A 21,973-nucleotide genomic window follows, 5' to 3' on the forward strand; every position below is an offset into this window, starting at 1 on the left:
ATGTCTCTCCATTCTCTCCGCTGAGTGAAAAAAGCAAATGTGCACAAACAGTTGAGCATCTAAAAGAATGGTGGCCATGATTAAAAAGGGAGTGTAAAACTTAACTGGATTTTCTTTCTCCTGTAGAACAAAAAAAAAAAGGGACTTTCAGGCAGCCTACACATATTCTGTGATTCACACAACTGTAATAAATAAGGTCAGAAGTGAGCAGTTCTAAAACTATTTTTATTTTCACTTTCTAACAGCAGAGCAAGAATGGCTTCTGAGGTGCATGAGTTTAGGAAAGGAGGGACTCAGTGATGAACTTTGTTTTCTGAAGTATCACAAAGTGCTTCAGCCAGTGGGTCTGTGATTCACTTCAGCCATCTGTTGGTGGAACAGCACCCCTGCTCAGGGCTGCAGAGCAGACAAGTTCCCAGCAGTTTGGGACAGGAAGTTTGTAAGAGTAATACCCTTTTCCAACTGAAATAGCTGAGAGTGGGCAGGCAGGATGTGATTAACTTGACTGGAATTTGGCCTTGACACTAGAAATAATGCTGGGGTTTCCACACTGCTTTTCAGAAGTGCATGAGGTAGGCCTGGGGGCTTTTACAGATAAATGATTAAGATTTTGGCAGGGTTTTCTAAACTTCTTTCAAGTTCCCACACACAAACCTCTGCCCTTTTCTTTCTTCAGAGCCAAAAATATCCTCTACTCTGACCACCATGCCAGACTCTGCTTTAGTTTCATGGCAGAGCAGCAGTAGTGCCACCAAGGTGCTGCTTTCCAAGTTTTGGGGTGCAGGAAGGGTGGGAGTGGCAGGGAAAAACTTAAAATCTGCAGCATAGATAATGTGCCACAGCATCTCATGGAGGTGGAGTGTCTGCAGCCAGGATGAAACCATCCTGAAACAGGGACATGGCAAAATGAAATAACATGTTTGTGTGCCCTGAGGGTTTTTGGCACAATGTGCCTGCTGAGAAGGGTGCAAAATGAAATTTTACTGCAAGGTTCCTCAGCAGGCACCCAGTTTGCTCCAGTCAGAGGAAAGGTTTTGTATCTGTTGTCTAGTCCATCTTAAGAAGTACCACATGTGTTATTCTGAGAATAGTTCACCTGGGTTTTGTCACACAGAAACTCCTCTTGTTGGCTTGCAGCATCCTTGAGTCTTGTTTTGGAAAAGTGATACTGACTCTTCTCATTTAAAGCTGTAACTGCTTTTGTTTTCTTGCATGTGTCCTGTTTTAGACAGGGATGTTGATTGAGCCTGTTCCAGTGTCCCGACTTACAAATTTGATCCTGCCAGGAGAAACAAAGCTTTTTGGTGTTGTGGTATAGCAGTCAGGCTAGGAACCATCTTCAGCTTGGAGGGCAGTGTTTGTCAGCTCCTGGGGAATCAGAAAATTTCAGAAAATCCTCTGAAATTCAACAAATTGAACCTGTGCAAAAGGAGGGGAAGGCACCCAGGCCATGTTTTTTTACTGTGATCCCTTTGGTCACTCTTACCCACCTGCAAGGTGCAGTGTTTGGCTTGGAAGGGGCTGAGAAAAGCTGGGGAAAGGGGAAAACCTACATGGGAAGGAAAATCTGCTTGGGCTGCAAAGACCTAACGTGGTTTTGTTTCCTTCACAGTGAACTAAGTGCCAAATCAAAAGCATTGCAACTGCAGATAGTAGAAGATGGAAAGTTGGATAGTAAGTATTTAAAGACTGAGATATTTTGCATGATCAGCATGTGAGCTTTGCTGAGTGTTGACAGAAGTCCCCTTTGATTTCTGGGTGGCCACAGAAACTGTGAGATCTGTCAGAAATCATGGGTGGAAGGAAAATACACTGACCAGGTGCCTTGGTTAAGGTTAACAGAGAATATTTGAGTTTCTTTCTAGATTGTCAACATACTGACTCTTCCAGGTGCTGATATTTTTCCTGTATTTTTCCATCTTTTGAACACCTAACAGATCCACTGTGAACCTTTTTGGTTTCAGGTTAAGCTTTTGAGTTTTTTCTGTGGCTGAAGGGGAATCATGGGGGTTAATTGTAAATCCTTCCTTTTCAAGTCCCAGAGAGTGCCTAACAATTCAGGTATGAAAATCACAATCAGGTGTAAAACACTTCTAGTCTGATTATGTTGGATTAAATATAAAACAGAGGGGCTCAAACATTTTTACAACTCAATTCTGTTGTTTCAGAATTATTTTTAATAATCTATATATACAAAGTTGTGCAATACCTTACTTATGATACACAATTATTTGAGGGATTGAAAAGTCAAAAGCTTTTAAAAAATTCTGATATGGATGCTTTTTCTTATTTTTAAAAGAATATGTATATGGAGTCAGCAAATGTTTTTCTTGGACAAAATGTTGTCTTAACTGTACCTAAGCATCTTTAGTCTTTCAAACAACACCAGGAATGTTCTGCATCCTAACTTTCAGCCTGGTTTCCTGAAGAAAAAGATCCCAGTGGATTGCACTGACAATTCTCTTCCTCCCCCTCTTCCCCTCCATACCTGCTGAGCTGTTCTTCTCCAAAAAATTCAAATAGAAGACTCAAAGTAGAACCATATTAATGAGCAGAGTGCTGAGCTATGTGAATATAGTGTAGATCCCTACTTGTATAATACAGGTATAGCAAGAGTTTATTACACCTGTTCAAATTGTGTTCGAGAAAATTATTTAATACAAATTCTCAGCACATGTTCTGTGGTAACCTGACCCCAAAAGGCCAGTAAAGTGTAGGAATTTATTGTTTTAAAACATTCTGCTTTGTACAGAAAAATAGGATTTCACCTCTGAAGTCATGTTGTACCTTGGCTAATAATTTGTTGTGGTCTAGTGGAGCTGATAAAGTCAGGGGAGGAGCAAGAGAATTGCTGAAGTTTTACTAAAGTTCAAATTAAACACTATTTTTTGATGTATCAGTTAACCAGGACTCCAGACTGCCCTCTGAAATGAAAGATGCAGAAACTGGTTATGGAGATTGTCCAAGGACCTAACTGTTGTTTCCTTTTTTCCTAGACATTCTGCATATAAAGGGGAAAATAATGGCCAGAAACAACAGTAAATAAGTAATATTTCATGGTTCCATTCTTTCCTCTTTCACAGTATTAGCCCAGGCTGAGGCATAGCCATAAAATGGCAGAAAAGCTGTAAAATGCCACTTCTCTGCCCCGTGGTGTAGAACCAGTTACTGTGATTTTTTGCCTGAATTTTTCTCCTCCCTTCCCGTATTCTCTCCCTTACACATCCTGGCAGCTTAGATCTGGGCTGACCTTGCTGCTTTTGTCCCTGCAGGTCCTTTATCCGGGCAGGTGACTGTCCCTCTGGACCTGTTCAGGAAGCAGCCCTGTGGCCAGCACAGCTTTGCCCTGAGCAGCTCGGAGCCAGGGCCCGGGCTGGGCTCCATCACTGCAGAGGTACTGCTGGCCCTGGGGCTTTGGGGGGCATCTGTTCCTTCAGGAGCTGCTTGGGATCCTGGCTGAGTCAGAGCAGCCTGTTCTGATTGCAGGGTGTTTGTGTCTTAGGGGATTCTGGAAGGAATTTTGGGTTATTCTGAGTTGTTTTAGATAATGGGGTTTATTTTTCTTATCTTCTGCATAGACAGGAAGGGTGAGTTTGGCTCTCATCTTCACTGCATGGTTCAGAAGGTCACAAGATTTTTAATTACAAGACCTTTTAAGGATTTGTTGACCAATAAAACACTGCCAACAAGGGTATTTATGTTTTTGACCCAACCCTTAAATATTTTATCTTATGGACTCATGCTACAGTGTAAGCTTTCTTAGCCAATCATGTTATGAGACACAAACCTACAGTGCTGCATTCTAAACTCCTTGTTTACCTTTGTAACTACTTTATTTTTTCTATATCTTAAACTCTAAAACTCTAAACTTTCCTCTTCTTAACTTAATTTGTCTCTGCTTTAAACTATAAACACATTCTCCCTTCTAGCACCTCAGTTTGGAAGCCTTTTCCAAGGTCTCAGATCAAATCCTGTGTTTAATTCTAAGCTTTGGCTTCCAGGCCCAAAGTTCTGAGAGTTCCCTGCATTTCAGATCCCAACAGTGCCTTACTGAAAGAATTAACTCTTGAATTTTGCTCAGCAAAACCTAAAAGGAGTACCAGCTGGAAGCAGAGTCCTTGTTGCCTGACTGTGCTGCTGAGGTGGTGTTTTTTTGTCTCCTTAGTTCTCTTTTATAGAGCCCAGTGAACTGAAGGCAAGGCAGGTCTCCTCTCCAGTGCTGGCCACCAAGATCGAGAAGGACCGCACTGTGATGCCCTGTGGGACTGTGGTCACCACTGTCACTGCTGTGAGGACCAAACCTCGTCTGGAAGGGAGATCCTCCCCCCTGGGCACAGGTCAGCTTGTCCACACCTCCCTGTGCTCCTCCATGGGCACCAGGAGAAGCGCTGGGGACTGGGATGTCAGGGAAGCACCAATTCCGGAGTTCTCTGATGTGTTGGAGTGGGATTGTTGTTTGTATTCTCCAGAATCAGAATTTTAATTTTCACCAAAACTTATTTCTTACAAGAGTTAATCTTTCTTTTCATTCTGTAAATCTTCACCATGGTGTGATAATGGAGAAGGGCTGGATTTTGGTGGATGGTTTTTCACGTGACAAATATATCAGAGGTTTGCAGATAACAAACCATCCTGTGCCTTCTAACCCTGATCTGCATTGTCACCTCTGGTGAAGCTTGGTGTTACCTTACTTACAAAAGTATTTTGTAATACAAAAGTGACAAAATACTTTTCAGAATGTCCTCCAGGAGCAGATTTTCCAGTTTCTCTTGGGAAAATTATAAAAGTACAACCAGTGAACAGTCTTGGTGTGAAGCATCACAAAGATCTGTGTTCTCTCAAGCTGTTAAAGCAAATCTTTTATTGAAGTGGGTGTTGTCTAACGTGCTACAGTAGAATGTTTAAAAACACTCTTCAATGTTTTAAACATCTAAAAATGTTTTAAAAAATTCTCACACTTCACTGGCCTCTTAGGGTCAGGTTTACCAGAGAACATATGTTGAGAATTTCTGGCAAACAATTTCCTCAAGCACAATTTGAACAGGCATAACTGTTCAGGTCATAATAAATTCTTATTAACACGATAAAAAATGTCTTGACCAGTTCAAATAACCAAAACACTTGGTCCTCAGATTCTCCTGTGAAAACTCCAGTTAAAGTAAAGGTGACTGAAAAGGATTTCATTGTTGAAGCCCTCCATTCTCATGGTGCTCCAGTCAGCAAAACTTTGTCATCTTCAGATACAGGTAATAAAAATGTTTGGGGCTGCTAAGGAGAACATTTCTCTGCTCTGCATGTGGGATTAATGTGATCCTGTTAAAATGACAGCCAGCCCATGTGGCTGCTGCCTGTCAGCAGCACTGGGGTGTTTTTGTTACAAAGCACTGTGTTTGGGGTATGGCAGCCTTTCAAAAAAGTCTGGTTTTAATTGGCAATTTAAATCACTGGTTTTGAATAAATAACAATGAGCTGTGGTTTGGAGAGGGGAGGAGGCTGCAGAAAAGCCAAAAGTAAGTCTGTTGTCTTACTTTTGAATGAAAGATGCCTGCTTTTATAAAGGCATGGAGGATGCTGCACTAAATTAAAACCCTGTAACATGCACCTCTAAGTCCCCTGTGTCTGAAGAGAAGGCAGAGGCCAGATTGAAGACTCAGTTCTCTTCCTAGCCCTGCCACTAGGCTTTTTTGGCCTTGCTGTGCCCATTTGTCCACCTTCCTACGTCACCTGGATACAGCTGAAATTCCTTCAGAGTGTCAGGTGACATTGATAATAACTATACATTCACTTTGAATTGTATATAAATTATATATAAATTGTATATCACCCTGATTTTGTCTCTGGGGAATTTACCTTTTCAAGTTGCAGCTCTAAATCTTGAGCCCATTTTTCAGTCCTGTGTGAACCTTTCAGTGGCTCTGTGGGCAAGAGTAGTGACAGATGTGACCCAGTGTGGCTGCCAGTGGCACCTGCTGTGCAGTTCAGTTGGCTTTGTACAGGTCTGGGTGGGGAATGAACAACCTGGAGATGGTCTGGGCTGCTCCTGGCACAGTCAGGAGCTTTCTGAGAGACAGAAATGTATTGGCCAACAAATGTGGGGAAGGGCAAGAAGGAGTAAGCATGAACAGCTGTAACAGCACTTGGATCATTTCCTATCTCTAGGGTAAGAAATGCTCTGACACCATGAAGCAGTGTGATATTACTACATCAATTTGGGAAATGTTAAGATAGTGCAAGATTTCTGAGTTGACTCTCTGAAGTGTTTATGATATTAAAGACACAAAACACTTACTGGAAAATTCACCTGGAGACAGCTTATTCCATATTGTTATGGACAATGTTTTTATTGAGGGGATTTCTGTGAAGTGTTTATACAGTATTGCAGGAAGAATTACTCATTCAAACTGAAGCCAAATGAAAGAAATACAAAGGAGCTTTTGGGTATGGCAGTAACTTAGGTAAAAGTTATTACAAACATCATGGCAGAATGACTGGAAAAACTCTGGAAAAGATGCTCTGTGTGTGCCATAGTTCTGAGTGATGGCAATAATAAGAATTAATGCAGGGGCTGGGGAGATGGAAAAAGTCAAGGTTTGAGATGAGTGTGCAGACATGCACACATTTATAATCCTAGGCCTCATCTTTTCTTACATTACTGTCAAAGTAACAAAAGGCACTGCTCAATTTAGTTAACACTGGTGCTATTCCTGCCTCTATTCTTTTTGTTGTTGTTAAAACTCTTGCCAGAAAAGTCCACCTCAGGCAATTAAACATGGGGATTTTTGTCCTGTTGACTTCCTTAGCTTTGTTTGTTCCTGAGCTTCATGAATTTGATTAATGTGTGTTCGTGTCCTAGATGCCAGAAAGGGCCATGCTTAAAAATAAACTTGTGTTTGTCAGTAAAGAGCATTTTATACAGAAGATTTTATATTCCTCTGCAGTGGTTGGAGGGGAAAAGGCAGTGCACTTTACAGGATTTGGAGGCTTTGCCTTCCTCACCTTGTCACAGTGCCATAGCAAAACTGGAAATGCTGATCAGGGAGGTCTGGAAAAGGAGCAAAATATCAAAAAAGCTACCTGAGGAAGTAGCATTATGTGCCAGCCTTGTACCATGTTAGAACTTGGTTCTTCATGACTGGGATAATTCATGATGTCCCCACTGTCAGCACAGGGGAGCAGTGCATTGAAATAATGGGGTGCTTTGTCCAGGCTTCCAGAACCTCCTTTATTCTCATGGAAAGGGTTTACAAGTGCCATTTTGGTACCTTTTCTCCAAAAATGGGTGACAGCAGGGAAAGACAGCCGGGTGGTGAATCCACAAGTTTATGGCGTTTATGCCATTTGTGTGAATTCTAAATCCAGGACGAGCTCTGCCTGTGTGTGCTCTGCTTTTTCCTGTTTCCTTCCCCTCTGAAACGCTCCTTTCTTTGCAGAGCTGCTGGTACTGAACAGCACAGACCCCGTGGCAGAAGCAGCCATTCGGCAGCTGAGCCAGTCTGCGAGGCAGAAGCTGAAGTCCCCTCGGAAGAAAAGCACCATTATCATATCAGGGGTGTCCAAGGTAGAGCAGAAAACAGCACTTAGAGTTCGTGCTTAGCTCTGGAAAGCCTTTTCTGCACTGATTGTAGCCTTAACGGGGCTTCTGTGTCCCTGCAGAATCCAGTTTTGTGTGCCAGGTGATTTCTGGGGCTGTTTCAGGTTCTGCCGAATCAGGGTGTTGGGTTCTGGTTGTTAGATTGGACAGCCTGACTAAAATGCACTGTGTCCTTGGATAGGACTGGTTTTAGGGATTTGGGAAAATCAGTTTGGGTGAGAAGAGAGGATACATACAAAATATGTATGTAAAACAAGCTCTTATCTTTCAGCTCTTACCTTTAATATGAAATTAGCTTTGTGTTGTAAGAAGACAAAGCTAATTTCATATTAAAGGTGAGAGCTGAAACAGACACACAGGCAGCCAGGAATGTTTTCACTCTAAATGCCAAGTCTAGCCCATGAATGTAAGGAAATACATGTGTGTGTATATATATATAGAAAATAGCACTTTTAATTTTGAAACACTAATACTATACCACAGAGATTTTCAGCAATCCAGTGCCAATCTGGAGCCACATGTTATATTTAAGCTACATAGTTTTAGGCCTTTTTTTAAAGTAAAATAATTTTAGATACTCAGCCTCAAATTTTTCTTCTTTATATTCTGTGTTTCACTCATGTAGAGAAGATGCACTGAGAAAGTATGGAAGATTTTTATACTTGTTTTCAAAGTTGTTAAAACCCTCTGAAAAAAATCTCTTGTTCTCTGGTCTTTGTTCCAGAGGGAGGGCAAATAATGAGACAAGATGAAATGCTGTGATGTTAATTTTCTTAGAAGGACCAAATATTCTCTGTGTATGCTGACACTTCATTACAGCAACACATATGGGCGAGTCCTGTTATTTGTAGTGGGCCCAGGGATAGGTGAAAGGCATTTCCTTAATTGATTTTTTCACTCATTTGGCCTTTGTAGCATGATTAAAACTTAGCTAAGTGCTCCTCTCCTTTAGTAGAGCTGAGGAAGCTTCAGGTGGCTTGCTGATGGTCCTGAGCAATACAAGTGTGAAGAGTTAAAATAACTCTTGCAGAGAGGTTTGTTCTTCTCCAGCAGGATGACTCGTGTCAGTGTTGTCTCTTCTTTCCACTGGGCAGACCTCTTTATCTCAGGACAGTGAAGCTGCACTGATGATGGACTATGCTGCAGCCATGGACAGCTCCTGCAGGGAAGCAGATCCACCCTCTGTGGAGGAAGCTGTTGCAAAAATCACCTCTGACAAAAAGCAGTCACTGGATGCTTCAGAAAGAGTCCCTGGCAGTGACCCACAGCAAAGCACCCACAAGACCTGGGGTTTGGAGAATGGCAGCCAGCAGTGGGACACCAGCACACTCTTAGACCAGACCTCTGAAGAAATATCTGGGAGTTCATTAAGTGTTTCAGAAACTGGGAGCATGAAAAAATCTAAAGGTACATGATCCTCACTTCCACTTCAGCGACTGCTTTCTCTGTGTAATTGCCTGCAGTAGTTCATCCTCTCTTATTGATTTTTTTTGTCCTTCAAACTCTTTGTGATTGTGGTGTTGGTTGAAGCTGTTTTACTTGCAGCTCTCTTAGCCAGCTCAGACTTTCTTACCCTGCCCTCCATGAGGAAACAGCTCACCCTTAGAAGCTGGCAGCTCATTACACCCAACTCAGTTATTTGGGAGAGAAATCACTAGTCACATTATCAATTCCTCAAGAAAAACTGTGTCCTTGTAGCCCAGGACTTGTCCTATATTGCCAGCCCCATTACCAGGGTGAAGATGGCAGGGATCCACTCTTGTTTTTCAATCTATCCCCCTTCACCTCTCTGAGCACAAGGCTGCCCTCCCTAAAGTGTGTTCAGGGAAGCACCACAGCTGAAGCAGAACTGCCTGCTGAACAGATTCCCCCATTCCACTCATTTCATTAATGCATCATTTGCTGAAGAAAATGGAATAAAAGTTAATTAAATAAATAAATAAGGTATCAGATCATTTTGCTTAGGTAGTTACAAACTTGAATAGCTGCAGTTTGAAAATGTCTTAGGGTTCTTTGTGTTTGCTTGGTAAATTCCAATACCAATACTCAGTAACCTCTGAGCACTGGTTTGTAGTAAACACAGGGAGTATTAGGAAGTTTACAAAAGGGTCAATGCAGTGGACTGTGCCCCAAACAGGCACACAGTTTGCACCTTAAAGTTGCAAAAAACACTGTGCTTTTCACTCATATCCATCCCTCTCTGCTTTATTATTTTCTATCCTTTCCCCACCCAGAGATCCTGGGAAATGGCTCACTACAAAACCTCCCTATTTTACGGGATTTCCACCCCCCTCACCCAAGGGCAGACACTGGAGCTCTTTGTCAGGACCCTCCCTTGGAGCATGGAGCTCTCTGGCCTTCCCACAGCTGGACTGCTCCACATGAGAGATCAGGAGGGAGCAGCAACAATCCCTGTCACACACAGGCCCAGACACTGGAGAGCCCTGGGTGTGTTTGGGGTGAGGGGAGTGGGTTAGTTGTCAAGGGATTTGGCTCATTTTGGAGCCTGAAAAAGTTTAGGAAGCTGTGTGAGAAACTGCAAAACCTCTGGGCTCTTCTTCAACATGTTATTCTAAAGCAAGCAAGTGGAAGTTTGTATGTGAGTTACTGTCTCATTTTGGGTTTCCCTGTGCAAAGAGATGAGGTTTCTGGAGATCCTTTTCACACAATTCAGTATAAGTCTGCTAAAAACTGGAAAATATCTCTGAGAAAGTTGTATCATCTTGAAAAAATACTTGAAAAAAACTGGCTCAAATCCCTTTCATTATACACAGATGTCTTTGTGGAAGTCTTGAATCTCTGCTTTGTCACAGCTGAGTAGCTTTTATGGAGTAAGATGGGAAAACATTTCAACCCCCCTGCCTTCAGTGAGCTGTGAATAGTTCAAGGCTTCTGTTTGTCAAATGCTTTCCCTTAAAAAAACAAACAACAAAAAAACCCACCACAAATAAAACCGCAAATGCAACAACAAAAAAAACCCAAACACGGCCAAAAACCCAAACAAAACCCCTTCTGCTTTGAAAAGCCTTTTGTGTGTGTTAATGTCTTAAAGCTAGCACTTTTTTTTACTCTTGCATATTTTTGTTTGTTTGTTTTTTTACCTTTCTGACTTCCTCTTTCTTACCCGTTCCCTTTTATAAACTTAAGATGACTGCTATGCCAGCCAGAATTAATTACCTACACAGTAAGTTGTTTTTGTCTCTTTTTTTTATCCCTAAGAAAATGTAGCTTTACAATGAGACACTCATTGTAAAAACCGAAGCAAAAATTAGTTTGACACCCATTTTCTTCTTCCCCTATCCATTCCTTTTCTCCTTCCAAAATTACCTTCCTGTGCTCAGGTGTCTTAGCAGACCAGTCTGCTGTGACAAATCATCTTTCTGGTGGTTGTGCTGTCCAGGAGGGTCACACAGACAGGGCAGCAGGGAAGGTTTGGAGAGATGCTCTACATCAATCAAAATCTGCTCATGCAAACCACGTGTGACCCCATGACTGGATATACATACAAACAAAACTTACTCCAAAACCTGCTGCTTATGGATTTTTAGATAAAGCTTTTCTAGCCTAACTTAGAGAGCTACCACAATCTCAGCAGGTATTTACAAAATCAGCAGCTCTTTACAAAACCACCTGTGTGAAAACTGTTTTGGAAGTTGGGAAGGAATGGAAAGCAATCTCTGTTGGTATCCTTGTAGATGTGGAAGGAAATCTTCCTCCATTAGCACAAAATGAGATTCAGAAGTGACCAGCATTTTCAGAACACCCTACATCAGTGCAATGAGTTCATAAAGTGCTCTCTGCTCATCTCCTGCTGCTGGGGGCAGGGCTGGCACATGGATCCTGTTCAACTGGAGGAATAAGCATGCAAACAGCACATGAACCAGCACATGAACCAGCACACACTGCCAGGCTGCCCTGCCCTGCCTCTCGCAGGGCTGCATGTCTGCATGGCAGCCAGAGCCACTGCCAGGCAGCATGCTCCGAGCTGGCTGCACACTGCTGGGCATGTGGCAAGCTTCCAGGCAGCAGAGGCTGAACGCCAGGGAGCTCTTGTGTCAGGGCTGCTGCTTGTGCCGAGCCTGTGCTGCTCTCAGGGAAGTGCTGCCCACGGTTTTTCAGCTGCAGGGAGTTGTCCCAGGCCACCAGCACAGTTTTTGGAGCATTGTTAGTTGGGTGTTGTTTCCTGGTGTAGAAAATCTGAATGACAGAATGGATGGGACTAAAAATCTGCTTAGGGATAAACCCTTGTGTCCTAGGGCTGCTGGGCAGAGCAGCTGCCTGCTCAAACAGGAGCTGCACAGCAGTGAGGCCTCTGCACCCCCAGCCCGTGCACATCAACAGCTGTCCCTGTCCTGGGGTGGAACACTGCTGCTTTTGTGCTGCTGATGACAGCTTGAAGTGGTGCTGCCTTGCCAGAAAGATCAGTCAGAGGCTGCTGGGAGAGCAGTCAAGATTCAAATCCACCAGTTCTGGTTGCTTTCAGCTGATTTCTGCTTCCCATCCCATTGTGCCCTGTGAGGAGAGTCTCAGCAGCTGCCAGAAAAAAACGTGCTTGAATATCCTCCCAGGTGCTGAGTGCTTAGCCCTTAAAGTACACAGTAATAAACCCAAGTACACGTTTATGACTGCTTTGGTGTGCACAAAGCAGCATCTAGCTGCCTTGAAATACCTGTTCTGCATCTGTCACTGTGTGCAAAGTGACACAGAGGCCTTGGCAGGTCCTCGGGGGACAAACATTTAATTCTAGCTGTGGCAGTGTCCTGTGAAAGACTGCCCTGTGTTGCTGTTTGTGTCCATTTGCAGTGGGAGGAAAAGCAGAATCAAGACCGTGGCATGACAGGAATTAATAGCTGAACTGAGAAAGGAGCAGGAAACCTGATAATGGTGCAGGGAGGGGGTGTGGAAGCTCTGCCAGGGAGGTGACTGTCCCCACATCCAAGTCTGACTGCCAGAAGCTCCTGTGCTGGCTTGTCACCTGGGTCCTCCTCTGTTCAAACGGGCTCTGGCCACCTGGGACAACAGCCCAAGCAATTCCATACAGAACTGGTGCTATTTTAACACAGAGCTGATGTCCCAGCCTGGCTGGGTGTTGCTGGTAGCCTGGAGCAGTGTCCCTGCCAGCTGCACACCAGGCACACATGGAGAGGGAGGGTGGAATTTGGCAGAATGGTGCAAAAACAACCCAAGCTTGCAAGGAGAGGAGTAGTGATAGCTGCTGTTGGCAGCATGAGTCCCTGGTGAGATGACAGCTGCAATTGCCTTGGCTGCATGCTGGGTTTGACAGGGGGTCAAGGGAAGGAACACGACAAAATAAAGCAACTTAATTTACCACAGGAAGGATTTGGGCAGACTTCTGAACCTGTTGGAAGCAGATGTAATGTTATTTTTAATCTGCTTGAAGTGCATTGCTATTCCTAACAGGGTTTTAGAAGAGCAAAAGCCTTGTGAGTGTTACTCTGGGTGGTGCTGCTGAATTTGTATAGAACACCTGCTGCCTGGCTTGTACAGAACCACTGCACATATGTTTACTGCCAGGTACTGTTGTCCTGCACCTCAAATTAAAATTTCCTTCACGTGGGCTGATCTTCACCTCCTTTGATCTCTGAAACAACAAAGAGTAACATTGTTTCCTCTCTTTCATTCTTTTTATAAAATCCTTTCTCCTTCACTGGTTGGGAAGATTGGATGTGACACTGAGAGCCCAGGGTACAGCCCACCCCAGTCTGTGCATGTGTGTGTGACCACTAGCGTGGCCTCCAGAGGAGCACTCGGTGCTAAGTGTAAGGAGGGAGCCTCAAATCAGAGCATCAGCTTTTCCCACTCGTGCTGCAGTTAAAGCTGAGTTTCAACAGCACAGCAGCCTGTTGTGTCTAAAGTGTCCTGCCCCTTTTTCCCTGCACAGGTGGGATTTTGAAGAAGAGCGCGAAGCTGTTTTTCCGCCGGCAGCACCACCAGAAGGACCCGGGCATGAGCCAGTCCCACAACGACCTGGTGTTCCTGCAGCAGCCTCTGTCAGAGGAGAGCCGCAAGAAAGGGGGGACACTCTCACGAATTCTGAGCAAGAAGCTCCTTTCCAGGAACAAGAGCAGGAGCAAACTGAACGGGGCTTCGGGAGAGCCGTACCTATGAAGCCAAACCCTCTCCGATGGCATTCCTGCTCACCAGTTGGGCACTTGTTTACAGAGCAGTACTAGAGAATGCAAATATGGCTGATGACTTGCATAAAAGGATGTTCACTGTTAACAGTGGTCTTTTTGGTTTATTTTTCCAAAACGCTTTTTCTCTCACACGGTGAAGTCGCTCCTCCAAATACAAGCAGTGCTAAATGTGTCCAGCTTCTGGAGGAGTGTGTGGTTTCTTCTGGAAGAGGAGGGAGGATGAGGAATGGTGGGGACCAAGAAGGCACCTGATGTCCTGGGGTGCACTGGGAAGAGCATTTCCAGCAGGTAACGCCCCTGTGCCCAGCCCTGGGGACACCTCTGGGTGCTGTGCCCAGCTCTGGCTCCTCAGCACAGCAGGGACAGGAGCTCCTGGAGCTGAGCAAGGGCCTGGAGCAGCTCCGTGCCCAGGAAAGGCTGAGGGAGCTGGGGCTGCTCAGCCTGGAGAGGAGCCCCAGGGAGAGGGGCCTCAGCCCTGCCTGGCCCTGTGTCCATCCCTGTGTCTGTCCCTGTGTCTGTCCCTGTGTCTGTCCCTGGCTGTCCCTGTGTCTGTCCCTGTGTCTGTCCCTGTGTCTGTCCCTGGCTGTCCCTGGCTGTCCCTGTGGCTGTCCCTGTGTCTGTCCCTGTGTCTGTCCCTGTGTCTGTCCCTGTGTCTGTCCCTGGTGCAGAGGTCAGAGCAGGCCCAGGCTCTGCCCCAGGCCCAGCAATGGCCCCAGAGCCACGGGCAGGGCCTGAGCCCAGCAATTCCCCTCCCAGGAGGCACAACTTCTGCCCTGGGCAGTGCCCAGCCCTGAGCAGAGCCCAGGGGGGCTCTGGGGGCTCCTCCCTGGGGACATTCCAGAGCCATCCGGACACAGCCCTGTGCCCTGTGCTCTGGGATGGCCCTGCTGGGGCAGGGAGGTGGCACCAGTGACCCCACTGTGATTTCCAGCCCGGGTGATCTGTAGGGAGAACCCAAACGTGACCATCTGATTTACATCAACAGGGAGCTCTGACTGAAACACCCAGTTTATGTGACTGAACCTCTACAGAGAGAGAAAACACCACTGTGCTCCCTCACTGCAACAGTAGCAACTGATTTTTCTAGTCTGACTGAAAGGGGGTGAAAAAGGGGCCCAGATGCAGTTTGTGCTGTAATTTGGAAGCGGGTGAGTGTTCAGAAGCAGAAGGAAAATGCTGACTCAGACACCCTACTATAATATAATAATGTAGCCTGCTGTAATCACTGCTCAGCCCGTGGAGGTGGAGAGATGCCTTTGACATTAGCCATAAATCAATAAATTATGCAAATACCAATACTAGCATATTGTTTAATGTTCTGCTTAAAAAGAAGTTACGCTTTAAAACACAGAACTTGGGTGGGTTTTTTAAAATCTACTTGAAGCTACACGCAAAGAAAGTATTTGTAAAATCTTACATGTAGCTTTTCTTCCGTGTGTGAGAAGCTGTACTGCTGATGCAAAAACTCATCTTAGGGGCTCTAATTCCTTCTCCCAAGTGCTTGTTAGACAAGTAGATGAACCATCATATCAAATGCAAAGCTAGGAACAGTAAATGGTGAGTAGAGCATAGTTAACCCTGCAGTGCTTTTCATTGGAAAGCTTGTCTTACTTGCCAAACACTTACTGAGATCTTAAAATATACAGTTGTGAAGGAGGCTTTTGAAAAAATATGAATTCCCTTAGTTCAGTTCATAGATCTACCAGTGTTGTCATGTGCTGAGTGGTTGGTCAGATGAGTTTTTTAACCTTTTTTCCTTGCTAAATATTGCAGCTGGCTCCTTTAGTCTAAAATGAAAAACTGATGGGAGCAAAGGCATAATTCTCATTTTGGCTGTGAAGAAGGGTAAAATGTCAGTATTTCACAGGTATCATCTTTCATGCTTTACCTGTATTTTTCCATCATCTACCTCCCTGCTGAGGACAAAGGACCAAGCCTGTTCTCTTTAGCCAAGAAAATCATCATTCATTCCAACTAAATTACTGACCTGAATGGATGATAGACCTCGTGCCTACTTTGCCAACAGTGATTTTTCCCCTGGCCCCTTTCCTCCCTTTAAGCTGTCCAACACTTTGGCAGATATTTGGGCTTTCAATTTAAAGCACTCATCAAAAATAGAAAGTTACTGAAGAATAGAAACACATTTCAAATTTCTGATGGACTCAAGGTTCCCTGGTAAATCAATATCAAAGTAGAAGGAGTTTAGTTTCTTTTTTACCAAGAAAATATTAGAACTGAATGGTCAAAATCTTTTAACTGTTTAAAAATACTCTTTATGTGTAACCTCCTAAGATCACTGAGGTGGAACAGTAGACCAGACTATCAAATAGTTGTACGTTTCAGCATGCTGCTTGTTATGTAAACACTTGAAGGCATTTTAATGTTCTTTATTTTGAAAATTGGGTACAAATTAATCTTCTGGAGCTTTATTGTGCTTGGAAATCCCAGTTCAGTAATGCAGGTTTCACCAGCCTGAATGTGCCTGAACAGTTTTGTTTATTTCTAATTTAATACAAACTAGAAATTTGTTTCTTCATTTGTTCTACAGTGGTTCATGGTGTGAGGATTAAAACCCCTGATGTCATGTTCCCTCAACAGACACTTTTTCTCTTGATTTTACCAGGCACTCTCTGTGTTATGGGAAGGGTGGGCATCAAGTCCCTGCCATTTTTAAATGCTCAGTCTTCATTGCTGAAAGATGAAACCACAACTGTTCCTTAAATTTAAGAAATCCAAATGAAACTGAGCTCCACGGGTAGCACATCCATACCCTAAAAACAAAGAGCTGTGGAATGTAGAGGCAGCACATAACATTACTTGAAATCTTATTAAATTACTGAGCTGGGATTTTAATTTACAGAAGCTTTAGCATGAACTGTAGAACAGAGTGAAATAGCACTGAGTAACTTGCAGGACACAGCACTGGGGTTTGCTTGTAATTTACCCCAGGGAATGGATACACATGAAAAAATGGTTCATGTTAAGGTTTTGATGATCACTTGAATGCTTGTCTCAGTGGTGGGAATGAAGGACATTCTTTACTGCTAACTGTGTGAGGGTTTGGGCTCACGTGTTAAGAGAGAATGAATTCTCCAGATAAGGAGAGCGAGGCATTTGGTGTAAAAAGGGTATCTGTTTTTTTATTTGCCTTCACTCCTCAGGAAAATAAACATTGTTTGGTTTGATGTTGGATCTCTGCATCTGGCGGGTGTGTTCCTCACCTCTTCTTACTCCTCTGCAAATAATTTGTGTCCTGCTGTAAAAACAAGCTAAGGCACTAAACACAAGGGGACAACTGAGTTGTGACAACCCCAAAGACCCACAATAATGAATCCCATCCCCTCCTTGGGTTGTCATTTAAAATCAGGAGATTTTGAGGATATCCATTTCTTGTGTATTTGGTCAGTGTGAGCTGGATCCTCACAACCTGCAGGATCCACCCTTCAGTTTTGGGTCAGAAAGACTGGATTTGTCAACTGGCACAAATAACACTGTGATGTGTCCTGTGCAGTTTTTGTTTTACAAAACACCTTCTGTGTTTTGCAATTTGATCCAACGTTCAAATGTCTAGTTATTAAAATCACAAAGAATTTTAATAACTACCCACTTGAACAGTAGAAAAAATCTTTACATGATATTATTACATTGAACACTTCTTGTTTACTGCCTTGCAATTTAATGATGTCAGAACAGTAGATTGGAAACAACCTGTGAAATATTCATTCCTTTTGTCCCTTTTCTCACACGTTTGTGTTTCTGGATGTTCTGTACAGCAAAGAAAGCATGGGTATTTATTTCATGAGGACTAAGAGATGAAGGTTTGCTTCTCCTTTCTAAAGAATTTTTCTGCCCATAAGTGCAACTTAATAATTTGTTTTTGTAGTTTGTTTTGCTTTATGGTGTTTAAATTTGCTTCGATGGAGACAAGCCCTGTCCTCACCAAGATTTTTCAGCTTTAATGTGAATTTTGACTAAGTAAAGAGTACAAGAATTAAATTACTCTTTGTAGATGAAAGCAATAAAACTACCCAATATCTCCAATGGGAATACAGCCTAAGTAACTTTGTTAAAGTGATTGAGATCCCCTTCAAAGTCACTTTAAAGTGGAGGGGAAGACTTTATCCCTAGGTCACTGGTATTTTATATCCCACTTGACCCAGGAAGAAATGTGAGTCATTTCACTCTTAACTATATGAAATTTGGGAATCTGAGGCAGAAGGAATGCCAGGGTGGAAAAAAATAATTTTGAAAGCAAAATACCTTTGCCAAAGTTCTTCAACTTAATGGACAGGTCATACACTGTGCAGGCATAAATACTGGGTTTTATTCTTACATTTTCTGACAGATTTTCTTTTTCCCTGCTCTTTCTTTGGGAGACAGGCCATACAGACCTTGTGCTGTCTTGCTCTTGAGAGGACTGGATTTATAGTGCTGCTTTTTTGGTGAAACTGGCTGGCAATTACATCAGTTTTGGGGATCAGTGGAATTTTACAGCATTTCCTGGTACTGCATCTTCTTGCTGGTTCTAGGTGTTTTGCAAGTGAAAACTTTCTGCTGTGTATTTCTTGCAGAGTTCTGCTGTTCTTGATGTGCAAAACATCATAGGAAAAAACAAAGCTGAAAGCCTAAAATGCTACCAAATGTGGATGGGGAGGCAAAATAAGAATCCTGCTCATGTTTTAACACCTGTTTTAGGTCTGGGAGCTCTGGGTGTTGCACAGAGCAAGCTGCCTGGATTTTTCAGTTGAGTTTATTGCAGGCTTTGATTTGGAGAGCTGAGGTTTGAGAGAAGTGCTTCTAGAATTAACTGTGCCGTAGCTCCAGGCTAAGACATTCCTGTTGTGGGTAGGAACAGCTGACCTCGTGCTCTGACCTCAACAGGACCTAAGTGGATTTATTCATGTGTTTAAAGTCAGCATATGCTTCTGCACATTGCTAAGCCTCAGCCTTGGTGACAAACAACTCCAGATTAATTATATAACAAGGGTGATTACTTTAAGTTAAGGGTGAATAATACCACTTCACTCAGGATATCCAAACTGCTACTATGCAAGGTGCTGGCATGGTGTGAAAATAGCTGGGAAGGATGATCTGAGGTCTTTCCAGTACTATAACTCTGCATTTCCCAATGATGTATTATGCTCTGTATTATTCCAAGTGGGGTAAACCATTTTTTTTTCCTAGCATCAACTGTCGTAGTCACTTCTTCTGTGGTGTGTTTTTCTTTCTGTGCATACATAAACTCAAGTTGGTGCAATTATAAAATCTATGATGTACAGATTTATTATATCACTACAAAAAAAACCTAAGAGGATTTTTTTAAAGAAGTAACTCCCGCTGTACATACAATAAAAGCCAATTGTCTCTGTGTGGTGTGCTGTCCTACATACCCAGGTGTGCCAGATGGTTTTCTACCCTCCTCCAGTAGTTTGACCTGTTGCTTAACACAGACCATTTACCTGTTTGTTCAGGAGCAGAGTTCTTTCCTGATAACCCCAGCCTGTCAGGCAGCCTCTTGTTGCTTGAGAAATCACCTGAAACTTGGATTGGGTAGGGATCTAATAGCAGAAGGAATTGTGCAGCTCATTCTGGTTACTCAGTATTTTTTTTCTCTCAGTTATGTTGTAATATCTTGAATGAAGTGGCAGAGGGGGCAAGTTTTAGGGCCTGGATCCTATGGGGAAGACACCAGTCCTAGAATGAGCACAGCCTGGGAATTAGGTTCCCTTGTGATGATTTTACTGAAAAGGTTATGTTATAAATCACTGCTGCCACAAAGCCCTACCAGACTGAAGGGAAAAAATCCAACCTCAACATTAAAACTACCACAACAAAAAACCCAACAGAACAAAAAAAGACATTCGCGTGAAAATAACCACAATAATGTTTTTATTTCCCTTCCAAAGCTGAGGGCTGTACCCTCTTTTACAAGGAAACGTTGCATTCCCTTCCTGGGAGTTACTGCCCACATGTTTATTTCATGTTATTGAAGTGCTCAGCTCAAATTTCCTGATAGTCTCCTATTAACAAACCTTCATCCTTTTCCTCCCTGCTCTAATCTGTGGTGAGTTTTTTTACCTTGTGTCATGCATTCCTGTACATTAGCAAAAGTGACAAGGCCTGTCAGAGGGACAGCAGGAATGGTTGTAGCTCCAAGTGTGACACCATACTCTTCCCTCCAGTTCATCATTCTTAAACAATAAATATAAAGGATCTTCAATTTTTCACCTCTCTACTCAGGTGAGCCTGGCATAAGATGCAATTTCATAGTCTGAGGTTAATGCTGAAAAAAATTATTTTGGAGCTGCAAGATCCAGACTCATGTGCATTGTAAATGTTCAGACAACTATACTGAATTAATTTATACTTATTTTGACAAAGTGAATGCACTGCAAGTCAGATAAACCACTCTGGTGTGCTGAGTGCTGGAGAAAACCAGGCAGAAGTCCATGTGAGTATGCACTGAAATATACAGGGAAAATAAGCAAAAGGACACTGTACAAAAACTGCCAGTCAGCTTCAGTCCTTGAAAAAGCAAATAATTTGTACATGCAGTTAGATCCTTAAAAAAACTCCCCTTCCTACCCTGTAGTCATTTAAAGCTGCTGGTGAGTAATTTTGAAAGAAGAAATTGTTCCCTATCCTGAAATGAACACTGTTTTCCTAAGTACAATATTTTGAAAATTCAAATGCTGCGTTCAGTTTCCCCAAGCACGTGGCTGGACAGTCAGTATGGCCGTGGTGCCCTGGGTACATCAGGAAAAGCATTCCCAGCAGGTCAGGGCTGATCCTGCCCCTGTGCCCAGCCCTGGGGACACCTCTGGGTGCTGTGCCCAGCTCTGGCTCCTCAGCACAGCAGGGACAGGAGCTCCTGGAGCTGAGCAGGGCCTGGAGCAGCTCCGTGCCCAGGAAAGGCTGAGGGAGCTGGGGCTGCTCAGCCTGGAGAGGAGACACCTGAGAGGGGACCTCTTTAATGTGTATAAATAAATAAAAGTGGGGATGGCCAGGGCACGGGTCCAGGCTCTGCCACAGGCTGAGAGGAACAGGCAGAAACTGATGCACAGAAGCTGCACCTGAACATGAGGCAGAACTTCCCTGTGCAGTGACCAAGCCCTGAACAGACTGTCCAGAGAGGCCGTGGAGTGTCCCTTGCTGGAGTTATTCCAGAACCATCAGGACACAACCCTGTGCTGTGTGCTCGGGGCTGGCCCTGCTGGAGCAGGGAGATGGGGCCTGGTGACCCACTGTGGTCCCTTCCAGCCTGACCCATCCTCAGAATACTCTCTACACGTCTCTCTTTTTTTTGTTTTTGGGGTTTTTGTTTGGTTTTTAGAGTTTGTGGGATGGGTAACAATTGAGAAACGCCGATGTATCCAGATGTGAGAAGAGCACATTCCCTGGAGAATACAGAGCTGGTGCCAGCTTCCCACCCCCTTTTGACCTCCAGTGGCGTGACAGTGAAGGCTGAGCAGTCACACCATGGTGGCAGGGAGCACTGAAATAAGGCTTTGGGTTATTTCTGCAGGCAACACTCCTCAGCAGAGCAAAACACTGGGGCATCTTGCTTGGATACAAAAAGCCTGTGTGCTTCTTGCCCTGGCCACTGCCTGGAGTGGTGGAATAACCTGAAGGTTTAAACCCCCCGGAATGATTTGTGCTGGCAGGCACAGCAGGGCTGGGCGCTGACAGATCCTGGTAATGCCAGGATGTGAGATTTAGGAATCACAGAACCATTCAGGTTGGAAAAACCTCCAAGGTGATCGAGTCCAACCCCTGACCGATCCCCACCTTGTCCCCAGCCCAGAGCACTGGGTGCCATGTCCAGGCATTCCTTGGACACCTCCAGGAATGGGGACTCCAAACCTCCCTGGGCAGCCCCCGCCAATGTCTAATTATGCTTTATGTGAAGAAATTCCTCCTAATGTCCAACCTGAGCCTCCACTGGTGCAACTTGAGACTTTCTCCTCTCATCCTGGAGCGCTGAACCCCAGTGAGGCTCGGAAAGGAGGCACAGGCGCTCGTGTACATGGCCAGGACTTGCGCTTAAAGCCCACTGAGAACCTGAGGTGGCTTTTGTCCAGAGGAAGGGGAAGGATGTGGAGCAGAAGCCCTCTGAGGAGAGGCGGAGGGAGCTGGGGATGCTCAGCCTGCAGAAAAGGAGGCTCGGGGGTGAAGTTACCGCTCCCTGACAGGGGGTGCAGCCAGGTGGGAACTGTTCCCACGG

The 21,973-nt window shown here is 44.1% G+C and overlaps 1 protein-coding gene across 3 annotated transcripts in view; it reads left to right on the forward strand.

Annotated features, from left to right (window-relative positions):
- C2CD2 (C2 calcium dependent domain containing 2) overlaps positions 1-16,941 on the forward strand; it is a 36,009-nt gene extending 19,068 nt beyond the window's left edge. For all 3 annotated transcript variants that reach the window (XM_064405808.1, XM_064405800.1, XM_064405804.1), the window contains exons 8-14: positions 1,613-1,674; positions 3,273-3,394; positions 4,166-4,337; positions 5,133-5,246; positions 7,431-7,558; positions 8,686-8,998; positions 13,494-16,941. In XM_064405808.1, the coding sequence (XP_064261878.1) occupies positions 1,613-1,674; positions 3,273-3,394; positions 4,166-4,337; positions 5,133-5,246; positions 7,431-7,558; positions 8,686-8,998; positions 13,494-13,720 (1,138 nt within the window). In that variant the 3' untranslated portion in view covers positions 13,721-16,941. The remainder of the gene's footprint in view (positions 1-1,612; positions 1,675-3,272; positions 3,395-4,165; positions 4,338-5,132; positions 5,247-7,430; positions 7,559-8,685; positions 8,999-13,493) is intronic.
- The last annotated feature ends 5,032 nt before the right edge of the window (positions 16,942-21,973 follow it).

Source organism: Passer domesticus, chromosome 2 (assembly GCF_036417665.1).
Source record: "Passer domesticus isolate bPasDom1 chromosome 2, bPasDom1.hap1, whole genome shotgun sequence".
In the NCBI taxonomy this organism is placed as follows: domain Eukaryota; kingdom Metazoa; phylum Chordata; class Aves; order Passeriformes; family Passeridae; genus Passer; species Passer domesticus.